At 57.7% G+C, this 13,163-nt stretch overlaps 1 protein-coding gene across 1 annotated transcript; it reads left to right on the top strand.

Annotated features, from left to right (window-relative positions):
* The first annotated feature begins 683 nt into the window (after positions 1 to 683).
* On the top strand, positions 684 to 11,119 carry AARS2 (alanyl-tRNA synthetase 2, mitochondrial). The gene is made up of 22 exons (XM_027958448.3): positions 684 to 927; positions 1,604 to 1,795; positions 2,310 to 2,455; positions 2,683 to 2,850; positions 3,626 to 3,770; positions 4,326 to 4,471; positions 4,673 to 4,781; positions 5,146 to 5,184; positions 5,286 to 5,397; positions 5,812 to 5,945; positions 6,317 to 6,461; positions 6,675 to 6,847; positions 7,009 to 7,122; positions 7,224 to 7,364; positions 8,013 to 8,150; positions 8,246 to 8,355; positions 8,508 to 8,616; positions 8,911 to 9,033; positions 9,254 to 9,364; positions 9,933 to 10,016; positions 10,120 to 10,230; positions 10,669 to 11,119. The coding sequence occupies exons 1-22, from the start codon at positions 691 to 693 to the stop codon at positions 10,831 to 10,833; spliced, it is 2,952 nt and encodes a 983-aa protein (XP_027814249.2). The 5' UTR covers positions 684 to 690; the 3' UTR covers positions 10,834 to 11,119.
* Positions 11,120 to 13,163: the final 2,044 nt, after the last annotated feature.

The following is a 13,163-nucleotide window of genomic DNA, read 5'->3' as shown; positions in this document are numbered from 1 at the left end:
GTTATGACCAACCTAGATAGTATATTCAAAAGCAGAGACATTACTTTGCCAACAAAGGTCCGTCTAGTCAAGGCTAGTTTTTCCTGTGGTCATGTATGGATGTGAGAGTTGGACTGTGAAGAAAGCTGAGCGCGGAAGAATTGATGCTTTTGAACTGTAGTGTTGGAGAAGACTCTTGAGAGTCCCTTGCACTGCAAGGAGACCAACCAGTCCATTCTAAAGGAGATCAGCCCTGGGTGTTCTTTGGAAGGAATGATGCTAAAGCTGAAACTCCAATACTTTGGCCACTTGATGCAAAGAGTTGACTCACTGGAAAAGACTCTGATGCTGGGAGGGATTGGGGGCAGGAGGAGAAGGGGACGACAGAGGATGAGATGGCTGGATGGCATCACCGACTCGATGGACATGAGTTTGTGTTGGTGATGGACAGGGGGGCCTGGCGTGCTGCAATTCATGGGGTCGCAAAGAGTCGGACATGACTGAGCGACTGAACTGAATGCGCCAGGCCGCTTGTGTTATTAATAGGTGGACTCCTGTAGGCGCCTTCTTGCCAATCACTTCTACAGTGAGCCAGAAGCGGTCTTGAGTCCTCCTGCCGCCAGGGGTCGCTGTAGGAAACGCCGGGCCTCCTCTCGTTACTTCTATCCCTGCGATACCCTTTGACCTCGTGAAGTATTGCCCCCAGTTAAGATGGCGGCGTCGGTGGCAGCCGCAGCTGGGCGACTTCGGCGGGCCATTCGAAGGTCGCCCTCATGGCGGGGCCTTCGGGCTCTCTCATCGGAGGCCCCTCCAACCCAGGCCGCGGCCGTGCGGGACGCCTTCCTGAACTTCTTTCGGGACCGCCATGGCCACCGCTTGGTGCCCTCCGCTTCCGTGAGGCCCCGCGGCGACCCCAGTTTGCTTTTCGTCAATGCAGGCATGAACCAGGTAGAGGCTGAACCACGCAGGTCTGGGCGGAGTTTGCAGTTTTTTTCCTTAGAGAAAGGCGTTGCGGGATTGGGCAAGAGACGCAAAGGGCGGAGCTCCTACCTTTCTGGGAAAGAGAGCTTGTGCGTGATTGGGCAGAGTTTGGGGTGCAAATTAGGGCTTGGGGAGAACTCGATCGGAAACTTCTGAGTTAAGGTTGAGTTTTAGTTCCAGGAATGGCGGGTGAAGGTTGAGTTTTAGTTCCAGGAATGGCGAGTGTGGAGTCCCATGGGGGCAGACTGGTGGGGGAAGTCTGGCTTCATTTATTAGTTTTTTTTAATAAAGATATCATTCATTAAAATAAATGTTTGTTGAGTACATGCTACTGTGCTAGCCTATGTGCTCTGAGCTTTTGACTTTGAGCACCAGTTACCCTCTGTAGACTTGCCCTGTTTCTAGCCACCAACACATTCGTTCTCATTTTACTAGCAGAGTCTTTTCATGACTTATTTGTCTGCTCAGACACCACCAGAGATGGGTGCTCCCAAGTTGCGCCCCATCCCCCCACCCCCGGGCCAAGACTTCACTGTACTCTCAGGGGCCATGGACAGCCCTCAATCCGAATCACCATTTCTATGCCCACTCCCTACGTTTCCCTTCTATTAGGATGTCTTTCTCCCCCTTCCTGTGTTTCTAGTTCAAGCCAATCTTCCTGGGCACTGTGGATCCACGAAGTGAGATGGCAGGCTTCCGGCGGGTAGCCAACAGCCAGAAATGTGTGAGGGCTGGAGGACGCCACAGCGACCTGGAGGATGTGGGCCGAGACCTTTCCCATCATACTTTCTTTGAGATGCTGGGCAATTGGGCCTTTGGGGGTGAATATTTTAAGGTGAGTCCCCAGGAAGCCCTGGAGCTAGGAAAGCGTCAGTGGTCAGCCAAGAAAGGAGTCAAGGTTAATCCTGTCTCTACTGTTAGAGTCAGCTTAAGCAGGGCCTTATACCAGACACAGTACTCAGTGGACACATATAATAGAAATGTGTCTCGCTTCGTTGGTTGGGCTGTAAACTCCTTGAGGACCAGGACTATGCCCCCTGCCTAATGGCTGAATAATAATTATTGTAAATAAATTGTCCAAATGCAGGAGTTAAAAGTCCTCTCAGGCTGAGGTGGGTAGGGGATTTCATGGAGAAGGTGGTGCCTGAAAGAAAATGGGATTTAGAAGCAAGGACACTGTCTATGCAGGAAAATCTCAGAAGCAGAAAGAGTCATGGCTTGTTCTGGAAACCAGGTGGGCAGTGGAAATGGTCTTGTCTTAAGCTGAGGGTGGAACTCTTGTGGCTTGATGGGCACGTCAGTGGGGCCTTCTCACCCGTCTTCCTCTTCCCACTGGATTTCCACTGCAGGAGGAGGCTTGCAGCATGGCCTGGGAGCTGCTGACTCAGGTCTATGGGATCCCTGAGGACAGGCTCTGGGTCTCCTACTTTGGTGGTGACCCCAAGGCTGGGCTGGGCCCAGACTTGGAGAGCAGGGACGTCTGGCTCAACTTAGGGTGAGTCCACCCCCACTTATGTCCCACTCCTGGAGCACAAGAAAACTGGAAAATAACCAACACTGGACCTCAGAGTCTTAGCGTATCCTGTGACACTGTAGGGTCAGCCATGTTCCTCCTTCTGCTGAGCTTAATGGAAGGGCTCTCCTGGCAGATAGCGGGGGTGGTGTGGGGGAGTCCCCGGCTTCTGCCTTTGTCTCCCACTATCCATCTGGCTTTCTTCTCAGGGTGCCTGCCAGTCGCGTGCTCTCCTTTGGGCCCGAGGAGAACTTCTGGGAGATGGGGGATACTGGGCCTTGTGGGCCCTGCACTGAGATACACTATGACCTGGCTGGTGGGGCTGGAGCCCCCCAGCTGGTGGAGCTTTGGAATCTGGTCTTCATGCAACACAACAGGTAATGGGTTGCTAGAGGAGGAGGGAAATCCCTGACTGAAAGTGAAAAAGTTGGCAGTCAGGAGACTTTGATCCATTTGTTATGAAAACAGATACTTAAACAGCATTTGCAATGTGCCAGGCATATTCCTGGGGGCTTTCCTGGTGGCTCAGATTGTAAAGAATCTGCCCATAATGCAGGAGACCTGGGTTCATTCCCTGAGTCAGGAAGATCTCCTGGAGAAGGGAATGGCTACCCACTCTAGTATTCTTGCCTGAAGAATTCCATGGACAGAGGAGCCTGGTGAGCTACAGTCCATGGGGTGACAAAGAGTCGGACATGACTGAGCGACTAACACTTTCACTTTCAGGCATATTTCTAAACTCTTTTCAGATAGTAACAAGTTTAGTCCTCTTCTTTGCCCATGACATTGCAACTAGACACTGTGGGTCTTTGGACTCTGCTCTCTTATCATAAGATGGAGTTGAATTTGATAATCTCTTAAGACTTTTTTACCAGCTTTGACATGCCTCTTTATAAAGCAAAGAATTGTGTCCCAGAAAGTGGAGGTCTGGGTCCAGGCGACGGCCCAGTCACCCTTTATGAGAAAGGAGAGGACCCAAGGCTGTCATTGTCCGCTTTGGGGGATGAGGGGGGTGAGATGATACTGCCCACTGGTTCCTCTCACTGTCAGCCCCCCGAATCCCCTCCTCATCCCTTTATGCCACTTGAGCATCATGCCTGCAATCCTGGGGGGGCGCCTTACCTTGCACACCTTTCCCGTACACCTGGCCAGAGAGGCAGATGGAAGCCTGCAGCCCCTGCCCCAGCGGCACGTGGACACGGGAATGGGCCTGGAAAGGCTGGTGGCCGTGCTGCAAGGCAGGCTCTCCACCTACGACACCGACCTCTTTTCACCGCTGCTCGACGCCATACACCAGGTAAACCCGCCTCTTCCCTTCCAGAAGCCACTCTGACCTGTGGTCCTCAGGGCCCACCACCAGTGCTTTCTCCCTTTGTTAAGAACTCAAGAGTATTCCCGCCCGCGGGGACAGTGAGCAGCCGAGAATGTGAGGCTCCAGTTCTCGTTTACAGCCTGATACTGCTTCTCACTCTATGCTCAGTAGTTGCGGCGCATGTACTTAGTGTGGCATGTGGGATCTTAGTTCCTCAACCAGGGATCGAACCCAGGCCCTTGTATTGACCAGGGAAGTCCCTGATCGTCACTTTTAAAAGACATTCCTGTTGCTGTGCGGAGGATGCGCTGGAGGACAGCTGGAGTAGAAGCTGAGAAATTGGGAGGCTGTTCCCTAGTTCAGATAAGACAAGGTGTGGCTTAGGCTGGCAGCAGAGGAAGTGGAGAAAAGTAGATGCAAAAGCCTCTACTGATGGATTAGATGCAGAGAGCAGAGCCAAGTCAAGGCTGGGCCCCAGGTTCTTGGCTTGACTAATGTGAATGGCAGGGCCAGCAGCTGTGTCTCTTCTCCTGCTTCCAGGGTTGCGGGGCACCCCCTTACTCGGGCCGCGTTGGGGCAGCAGATGAGGGGCGCATAGACACAGCATATCGCGTGGTGGCTGATCACATCCGCACACTCAGTGTCTGCATCGCCGACGGTGTCTCCCCTGGGATGTCAGGCGCCCCGTGAGTCTAGAAGGGCTACAGTGAACGGCAGGGGTAGCTGCGGCTGCAGGGGAGAGGAGGGAGGGGATGGAGAGGTGAGTGGGGTTGAGATGGCAGGCGGAGGAGGAAGGGAGCATACACTCTGCGTCTTGCCCTCCCTTCTCCCCTCCCTGCTGACCCAGGGCTTCTGGGGGCTCATATCTGGGCTCTGACCCCTTCTAGGCTAGTACTTCGTCGGATCCTCCGTCGAGCTGTGCGGTTCTCTACTGAGGTGTTGCAGGCACCATCTGGCTTCCTGGGCAGCCTGGTGCCTGTAGTGGTGGAGACACTGGTAAGGGCAGAGCTTCGTCGCTTCCCTGGGCCTCCTAGGGGACTCGGAGAGCCTGTCACTGAACCCAAATGGTGACCCTACCCTGGTTCCCCACCCTAAGTGTCTAACCCAGCATCTTCTCAGCGGGCTTACAGAAAGCAGGGAGCCTCCTTGCCTAGGCTGCTGAGCCTTTGACCTCGGGATCCCCTTCTGCCTGTATCACACCCACCCCTCCCTAAAAAAGCTGATTACCCATTTGGACCTTCCGCCATCCATCAGCCTCTCTGAGCCCCGAAGGCAGGTGTCCCCAGAGAGGGCCAGGGTGGAGGTACAGAGTGGGCCCTGTTGCCTCTGACCCTGCCTCGGGCCTCTGCACTGTCCCCAGGGAGATGCTTACCCGGAATTGCGGAGGAGCTCAGCCCAGGTACTGGACTCAGGTGGGAGAGGGAAGGGCTGACGAGAGTGGTGGGGAGAGGCTCTTCCTCTCAGGAGGCCCAGCTCCAGCCCTGCCCTGCCCCTGTTCAGATAGCCAGCCTGGTGTCGGAAGATGAGGCGGCCTTCCTGGCCTCCCTGCAGCGTGGTCGGCGGGTCATCGAGAGGACCCTGAAGCGCCTGGGGCCTTCTGATGTATTCCCAGGTGAGCAGGATGCCTGGCCGCCGTTTGAGGGCCCCACTTAGGTGAGCCAAGCCCAGGCCTCATGTCCCCGGCCCGACATCTCTCTCACCTGCCCTCTCCACCACCGCCCTGCTTCTCTTCACTTCCCTACGCCCAGGCTGGCCCCGCCTCTGGTCTCTGCTTTCCAAGGCTGGCTGCAGGCTGTGGATGCACTGCCCTCCTCCGAAATGACATTTGCCAAGGGAGGACCCTGGGCTACCCCCAGCTCTTGCTTTGGAGCCTAAAGGTGACCCTCTTCTGGGGCCTGCCCAGCGCGGGGAGAGGGCCCGTGTGCTTGGCATCTGGTGGCTTCTGTGGGCAGAAAAGCCCTGGCCCGTACTTCTCCCCACTCCCTCCCTCACCATCCCTGATGACCGTCGTCTTCCTCCCTCAAAGCTGAAGTGGCCTGGTCCTTGTCACTGTCTGGGAACCTGGGGCTTCCCCTGGACCTGGTGGAGCTGATGCTGGAGGAGAAGGGGGTGCAGCTGGACACTGCTGGACTGGAGCGGCTAGCCCAGGAGGAGGCCCAGGTACCGGCTAGGCCGCCCCACCGGTTCTGTTGGGTCACAGCCCCTCCCCCAGTCCTGGGATCTTGTGGGAAGAGGGAAACAGGAGACTGAGGTAGGGTCTGTCCCCTTGCTCAGCCCCCACCCGCAGCCCGCAGAGAGGAAGGCCAGTGCAGTGGGGCACACAGAGGAGCAGAAGGGGAGAGGCTGGCGCGAGTCCTCAGAGGGCCCATCGGGGGCCGCAGTGGCTCCTGGTCCTGAGACCCCTGCATGAGGGAAGGTTCACCAGCCAGCCCAGCCCGAGGGCTTATTCCAGAGGGGGTGCGGGGTGCACAAGCTGTGTGGCGGAGGCAGGTCTCCACACAACCCCTCCTGCACACATGCCTGTCCCACAGCACCGGGCACTGCAGGCCGAGCCGGTTCAGGAACAGGGACTGCGACTAAACGTCCACGCCCTGGGGGAGCTGCAGCGCCGAGGGGTGCCCCCAACCGATGACAGCCCCAAGTACAGCTACTCCCTGCGACCTGGCGGCGGTTATGGTGAGAGCCTGGGCTGAGGCGGGTGGCCACAGACTTGCCTGACCACGATTGGGAGGACAGACCAGCCACCAGGCCTGTGCCTTCCCCGGGGGAGCCGCCAGGGGTCGCTGTGGGTCCCGGCTGGAAGTGCCCCCCTGCCCCTGCAGACTGGCTTCAAGGGAGGCGCGGGCCCAAGCCCCTGCCTGGCACTGATAAGCAGTCTCGGCCTGGCAGAGTTCGGCACCTGTGAGGCCCAGGTGCTCCAGCTGTATACAGAAGATGGGACAGCTGTGGCCTCCGTGGGGGATGGCCAGCGCTGTGGCCTCCTCTTGGACAAAACCAACTTCTACGCTGAACAGGGAGGCCAGGCTTCCGACCGAGGCTACCTGGTGCTGGTGGGCCAGCAGGTGAGCCCCCGCCGACCACCACCCCCACCCAAAACCTGCCACAGACACACAGACACAGACACACACACACACACACAGTTTCCCCAGTTCTCCTGAGCCAGAAGGAGCCAGGGGAGGGAGAGGCGGCAGGCACTCAGTGCCTCGGCCCTGCCCTTCCCCAGGACATGCTCTTCCCAGTGGCCCGGGCCCAGGTCTGTGGAGGCTTCATCCTGCATGAGGTGGCAGCCCCAGAGCGCCTCAGGGTGGGGGACCAGGTGCAGCTGCACGTGGATGAGGTGAGGACCCCACCCCTGCTGTTTGTCATCTGCGTCCTGCAGCCCCTTCTCTCACCCCACCCCACCCGCACCCAGGGCCCTGGGTGACAGAAGCGTTTCAGGCCTGGCGTCTAAGCTGCATGGAGAAGCACACGGCCATCCACCTGCTCAACTGGGCACTGCGGGAGGCCCTGGGCCCCGGCACAGAGCAGCGAGGTTCCCACCTCAATCCTGAACGGCTGCGCTTCGATGTGGCCACGCAGGTGAGCTGGGCACGGAGAGGCAGCCTTCACACGAGGCGATGTGTGAAGAGTGTCTGGTGGTGTGGGAGTCTGACCAGTAAGAGGGCCTTGCCATCAGGCCGCTCCTGCGCCAACGAGGGTCAGGCGAGCCGGTGTCCAGAGTCCTCTCTTGGCCTCCAGCTGCCCGGCTTCCTTGTCCCTGCTGTCGCCTAGGCTGCTCTTGCAGAAGCCGAGCTGCCCTCTTCCTTATCTGTCATCCTGTCCCCATGTCCATCTGGGTCAAATCCTGCAGGAAGTGCACACTGACTGAATCCCATTCTGCCTGGTGACTCCCTCCTTGCTCCTGCGTCTCCACCATGCTGTATTTCTCTTCCCCTGGCTGCCCTCTGTTGTAAGCTGAAGTACAGAGCCTCTGTCTTCTGCTTCTTTATCAACTTTCAGTGTCTGGCGAAAGGCCTGCTGTTTCCAATAGGCCAGTTCCTGGGTAGCTTTCTAAGGAAAAGAACTGTCAGCTCCACAAACGTATTGAGTACGTGTTATGTACTAGGCACTGTTGACTGTTGTGTACCAGTTTGGGGCTAGTTCAGTGAACACTGACTGCTTCTTCATGCATCGCTCCCAGGCACAGGGCTGACTGCCTGTCGGTCTATTTCCCCCACAACCCCCCAGGCCCCATTGACCCCAGAGCAGCTCCGGGCAGTGGAGGTCACTGTGCAGAAGGCCGTGGGGCGGGATGAGGCCGTGTACATGGAGGAGGTGGCCCTGGCACGCACTGCCCACGTCCCTGGGCTGCGCTCCCTGGATGAGGTGAGTTGGGGGAGCCCCATTGGTGGAGATCGTGTGAGTGACCACCCCCCCTCTACTCGCAGGCCTGTTAACAGACCTGTGCCTCTCACCATCAGGTCTACCCAGACCCTGTGCGGGTGGTATCCGTGGGTGTGCCCGTAGCCCATGCACTGGACCCCGCCTCCCGGGCCGCACTGCACACCTCTGTGGAGCTATGCTGTGGGACGTGAGTCACTCCTCTCTGCCCACCCCGGCCTGGGGCCCTGGACCTCCTCCCTTCCCTCGTCCCTGGAGCCACCAGCCCCTGGTTTGGAGCTCCAGCTGCTCTTCTCTCTCCCATCATCACTCAGACTTTCTCCTCCCTCCCTCTGCCCCCAGACACCTGCTTCGCACAGGGGCTATAGGAGACCTGGTCATCATCGGAGAGTTCCAGCTCGTCAAGGGCATCACCCGCCTGCTGGCAGTCACTGGGGAGCAGGCCCAGCAGGTCAGCACACCAGCAGGGCCGGGAGGCTTCCCTGGGTGTGGATGGGTCAGGGAGCACCCAGCTGATGCTCTCGGGCTGGGGAATGCCCAGCAGCAGAACCGGGATTCATACCTGTGCACTAAGCCATATACAGGCTGCTGGCAGCTGGCATCTGTTGTCATCATTCGATACCTTGATGAGTCTTGATTGTTAAATGTTTCTAACTTGTCCCTGCCCAGCAATAGGTCAAGAACCCCTGCCTTGGGGAGGGCAGGTATGCCACACTGCCCTGACCACCCTGTGCCCTCCCTACAGGCCCGGGAGGTGGGCCAGAGCCTGGCCCGGGAGGTGGAAGCAGCCGCAGCTCGGCTGAGTCAGGGCAGCCGGCATGTGGCGGAGGCGCATCGGCTGTCCAAGGACATAGGGCGACTCACTGACGTGAGGGCCACCCCTCCCCGTGGAGCTGCCCCCTCCGCCTGGCCCTGTTCCCCTCCCCGACCCTGCCCGTCTCCCCCAAGCATCCCCAGCCCAGATATTTGTTGTTTGTCTGCAGGCGGGCATGTGGGGGGGTGTGACCTCTTCCCTGGCCCTGCTGGTCCCTGCCTCAGGGACCATGACTCAGTGGGGCCAGGGAGTGAGATGCTGCTTCTGACCACAGGCCGTGGACACCGCCACGATGCCCCAGTGGCAGCGGTGGGAGCTTCAGGCCGCACTGAAGGCACTGCAGCGGCGTGCCAACACTGCCGTCCGGAAACTGGAAATGGGGCAGGTGAGAGGGGGTGTGGCTGCACCCCACGGGGCAGATAGCAGGTACCTGGCGAGCATCAGAGATGCTCTAGCACGCACGCTGAGACACCCCAGGCCTGGCAGGGAGTGGGGGTGGGTGGCAGCTGCTGCCTCTCCTGCCACCTGGGTGCCATCACCAGGTCATTCCCACGCTTCTCTCTGCCAAATTGGGTCTCTCCTCCAACTCCCAAGCCTGGCTCAGACTGTCCCTCCAGGAAGCTGACTTGATTACGCCATTCAGCCCTAATTGCTCCTTGGCTGTGGCTCCTCCTCCCTCCGCCCCCCTCGCCCATCTGTGCTGCAGGCTTAGTCCCTTCACCTTCAGCGGCCCATGTATAGGGGCCTGGAGCTATAACCAAAGGGAGGAGGGAGGGAGGAGAGGAAGGACACAGAGGGGACCCAAAACAAGGCAGCCATTCTCGGCAGAACCCCTGGCACCTTTGCTGGAGGACGGAGGGCGTGGGAGGGGATTTCTGGACTGGGGCTCAGTTCAGAAGTGGGCGCTGATTGCTTCCCAGTCCGACCCCTGCACTGTTCTTCCTGCCTCCTAGGCTGCACAGAAAACCCAGGAGCTGCTCCAGCGGCACACGGAGGGGCCCCTGATTGTGGACACAGTTTCCACAGAGTCCCTCTCTGTAAGCGTTGGGCGTGGGGTGGGCCCGGGGTGTGGAGAGGGGAAAGTCCCAGCGGGGAGGAAGCTGGGAGCTGCGAGGCTGCCATTTGCCCTCCCCCATGCAGATGCTGGTGAAGGTGGTCCGGCAGCTGTGCAAGCAGGCGCCCAGTACATCCGTGCTGCTCCTCAGCCCCCAGCCTCTGGGACAGGTGCTGTGTGCCTGTCAGGTGGCCCAGGTGAGTGCGGGGAGGGCAGCCCCCACCCCACTCATCTCCTAGTCCAGCTTGCTGATCCCTTGTCTTTTATTCCTCCCACACAAGAGAGCCACTGCTGGGTAGAGGTGATCTCTGAGGATACCCCAGGATGGGGACAGGGCCACCTCCTTGTCCCTAACCCACGCCCTCCCACCCCACCCTCAAAGGATTCCCTCAATTCCCACCACCCCACCCTCCAGGCTACATATTTCTTGCAAATAGGTAGCAGCCATTCATCGGCCTCTATACATGCATTCCCAGCCCATCCGTCTCCTGTCTCCACACCCACTTACCCACCCCCACCATGTGCCAGCTTGCAAGAGGGCTCTGCTCACCGTGACTCCACTCTCCAGGGTTCACTGAGTGGGAGGGGCAGGGAGGGCTGCTCTGCCTCACTGCCCCTTCTGTTTCTGTCCCCAGAGTGCCACGCCAGCCTTCACAGCAGAGGCCTGGGCGCTGGCCGTGTGCAGCCACATGGGGGGCAAAGCCTGGGGCTCTCGAGTGGTGGCCCAGGGCACTGGAAGCACTGCTGACCTGGAAGCTGCCCTCAGCGCAGCCCGAGCCTATGCCCTCAACCAACTCTGAGCAGGCTCACGCAGGCACTCACACACACTGAAGAGACTGCGGCCAGGGCAGTGCCTGCAGCCCTGAAGGAGCCAGCAGAACCTCCCCGGAGGCTCAGCAGAGGACTCAAGTCTGGAGGCCAAGCAGCTGAGCCAAGAGGGTGCCCTGGGCTGGGACCTGCAGAGACACGAGAAGGTGGGGGCTGGGGAAGGCAGAAGTGAGCCTGAACATAGACCCGGCAAGGTGAAGGTGAAGATGTACATGGCTGTTCTGGCTGCGATTGTTCATTAAAAAGTATTTCACAAGATAGGAAGCTTCAGAGGGCTTCCCAGGTAGGGCTGATGGTAAAGAACTCACCTGCCAACGCAGGAGACGTAAGAGACCGAGGTTTGATCCCTGGGTCGGGAAGATCCTCTAGAGAAGGGAATGGCTCCCCACTCCAGTATTCTTGCCTGGAGAGTCACATGGGCAGAGGAGCCTGGCGGGCTCTGGTCCATAGGGTTGCAAAGAGCCAGACATGACTGAAGCAACTTAGCACACACACACAGGAAGCTCCAGAACATTCTTTCACCTAAAAAAAAGCAACCTTTCCCATCTCAGCAACCTGACATGGGTGCCCCATCCCCAATTTGACCCTTCACACTGGACTGAAAGGCCATCTGGCATCCAGATCTGAACTCCCCTCATCACCACCACAAGCACTTGGCCAAGCCCGCTGTACCAGCTGTTCTGAGCACCCACGAAGGCCTCCCTAGCCAAGATTGAAAACTGCCCTGGGAGAGTCATGAGAGCTGGGCAGACCCTCTGTGGTGTCACTTATTTCATTAACAGCTTCTCATTGTAATGAAGGCTCCGATGATTTGTTGATAAAATGAGCCAACAGGGACTTCCCTGATGGGGCTGAGACTCCAAGCTCCCAATGCAAAGGGCTTGAGTTTGATCCCTGATCAGGGAACTACGATCCCACATGCCACACTATAAATTGAAGGACCTGCACGCTGCAACGAAGACCCAGCAGAGCCAAACAACCCAACAGGTACTGATCAGTTGCTGAGACTACGGCAAGAAACAAACAGAACTTCCTGCTCTTGTGGTGCTTTCTTCCCGTGGGGAAACAGCAATGAAGAGAAAGAAGAAGGGATCAGATGGGGATTAGGTCTATGGAGAGAGCAGACTGGGGTTGGGAGGGTGTAAGCTCCATGGACATCTGAGGGCAGAGTCAGTGCAGAGGCCTGAGGGGCAGGTGCAGGTCTTGGGGTCAGAAGGGAACAGAGCCAAAGCAAGCCTACTCTTTTTTTAAACACATTTTTTAAAAAGTTTCATTTATTGTTGGTTGTGCTGGGTTGCCATTGCTGCCTGCAGGCTTTCTAGTTGGGGCGAGTCGGGGCTGCTCTCTGTTGCAGTGCACAGGCTTCTCATTGCGGTGGCTTCTCTTGTGGACCACGGGCTCTGGGGCACAAGGGCTTCATTGTTGTAGCATGTGGGCTCACTCGTGGCACACGGGCTTAGTTCTGTGTTGTGTAGACCCTTCCCAAACCAGGGATTCAATCCATACATTGGCAGGTGGATTCTCACCCACTGTACCACCAGAGCAGTCCCAAGCCTTCTCTTGTAAAACAACTTGCAAAGCACCTGCCCCAAACCTGAGCTGAAGCTGAAATTGGCAGCTCAGAGCAGGAGGAAGGTGTGGAATGAAGGGCAGTTGTCTTTCCCTCCCAAAGTGAATCCACCCAGGACCGAGCCAGACACCTGAGCTCCACCTCTGTTTGAAGATCTCTGTTGCTGGATGAAGGAAGGGGAACTCGGGGAACCCATCCCCAAGTCAGAGCCTCCCTAGCTGCGAAGTTCTGGGGGCATTTAGTCAAAATTTTAGAGCAGAGCAGGCCTTCCTGACAGCATTTCTTGCGTGATTGCTCATTCTAATTGAGGCAGTGGTGATTAGTTGGTAAATCACTGATGAGGGCTTGAAAGGGGCCTGGAGCCCCTGGCCTCTGGCTGCTTGCAGTCCCGAGAGGTCGCAACTGTGGATCTTAGCTACTGTGGCAGGGGCCACTGTTCAGTACACTGACTGAAAGCCTGGATCTTAACATATAGTCACCACAGTGAGGATACTAGGGCAGGGCGGTGGCGGGGGGGGGGGGGGGGATGTTGATGAGTTAACTGAGCTTCTAAGGTTGTAACTTATCCAGGGTAACCCAGCTAGTAATCATCAGAACTGAAATTTAAGTTCTGCTTCTAGTGAACCAATCACCCTTGGTTGCTCTTCCCCTCTTGAAGGACAATTTCCTTTTCTATGAAAGCTAGTCATTTCACAGAAGCTGGTCATTCCTGGTGTCGGGCTTAGGGCTGTG

The sequence above is a fragment of the Ovis aries genome, chromosome 20 (genome assembly GCF_016772045.2).
Source record: "Ovis aries strain OAR_USU_Benz2616 breed Rambouillet chromosome 20, ARS-UI_Ramb_v3.0, whole genome shotgun sequence".
Lineage (NCBI taxonomy): Eukaryota > Metazoa > Chordata > Mammalia > Artiodactyla > Bovidae > Ovis > Ovis aries.
This window is presented reverse-complemented; position numbering and strand designations above follow the sequence as displayed.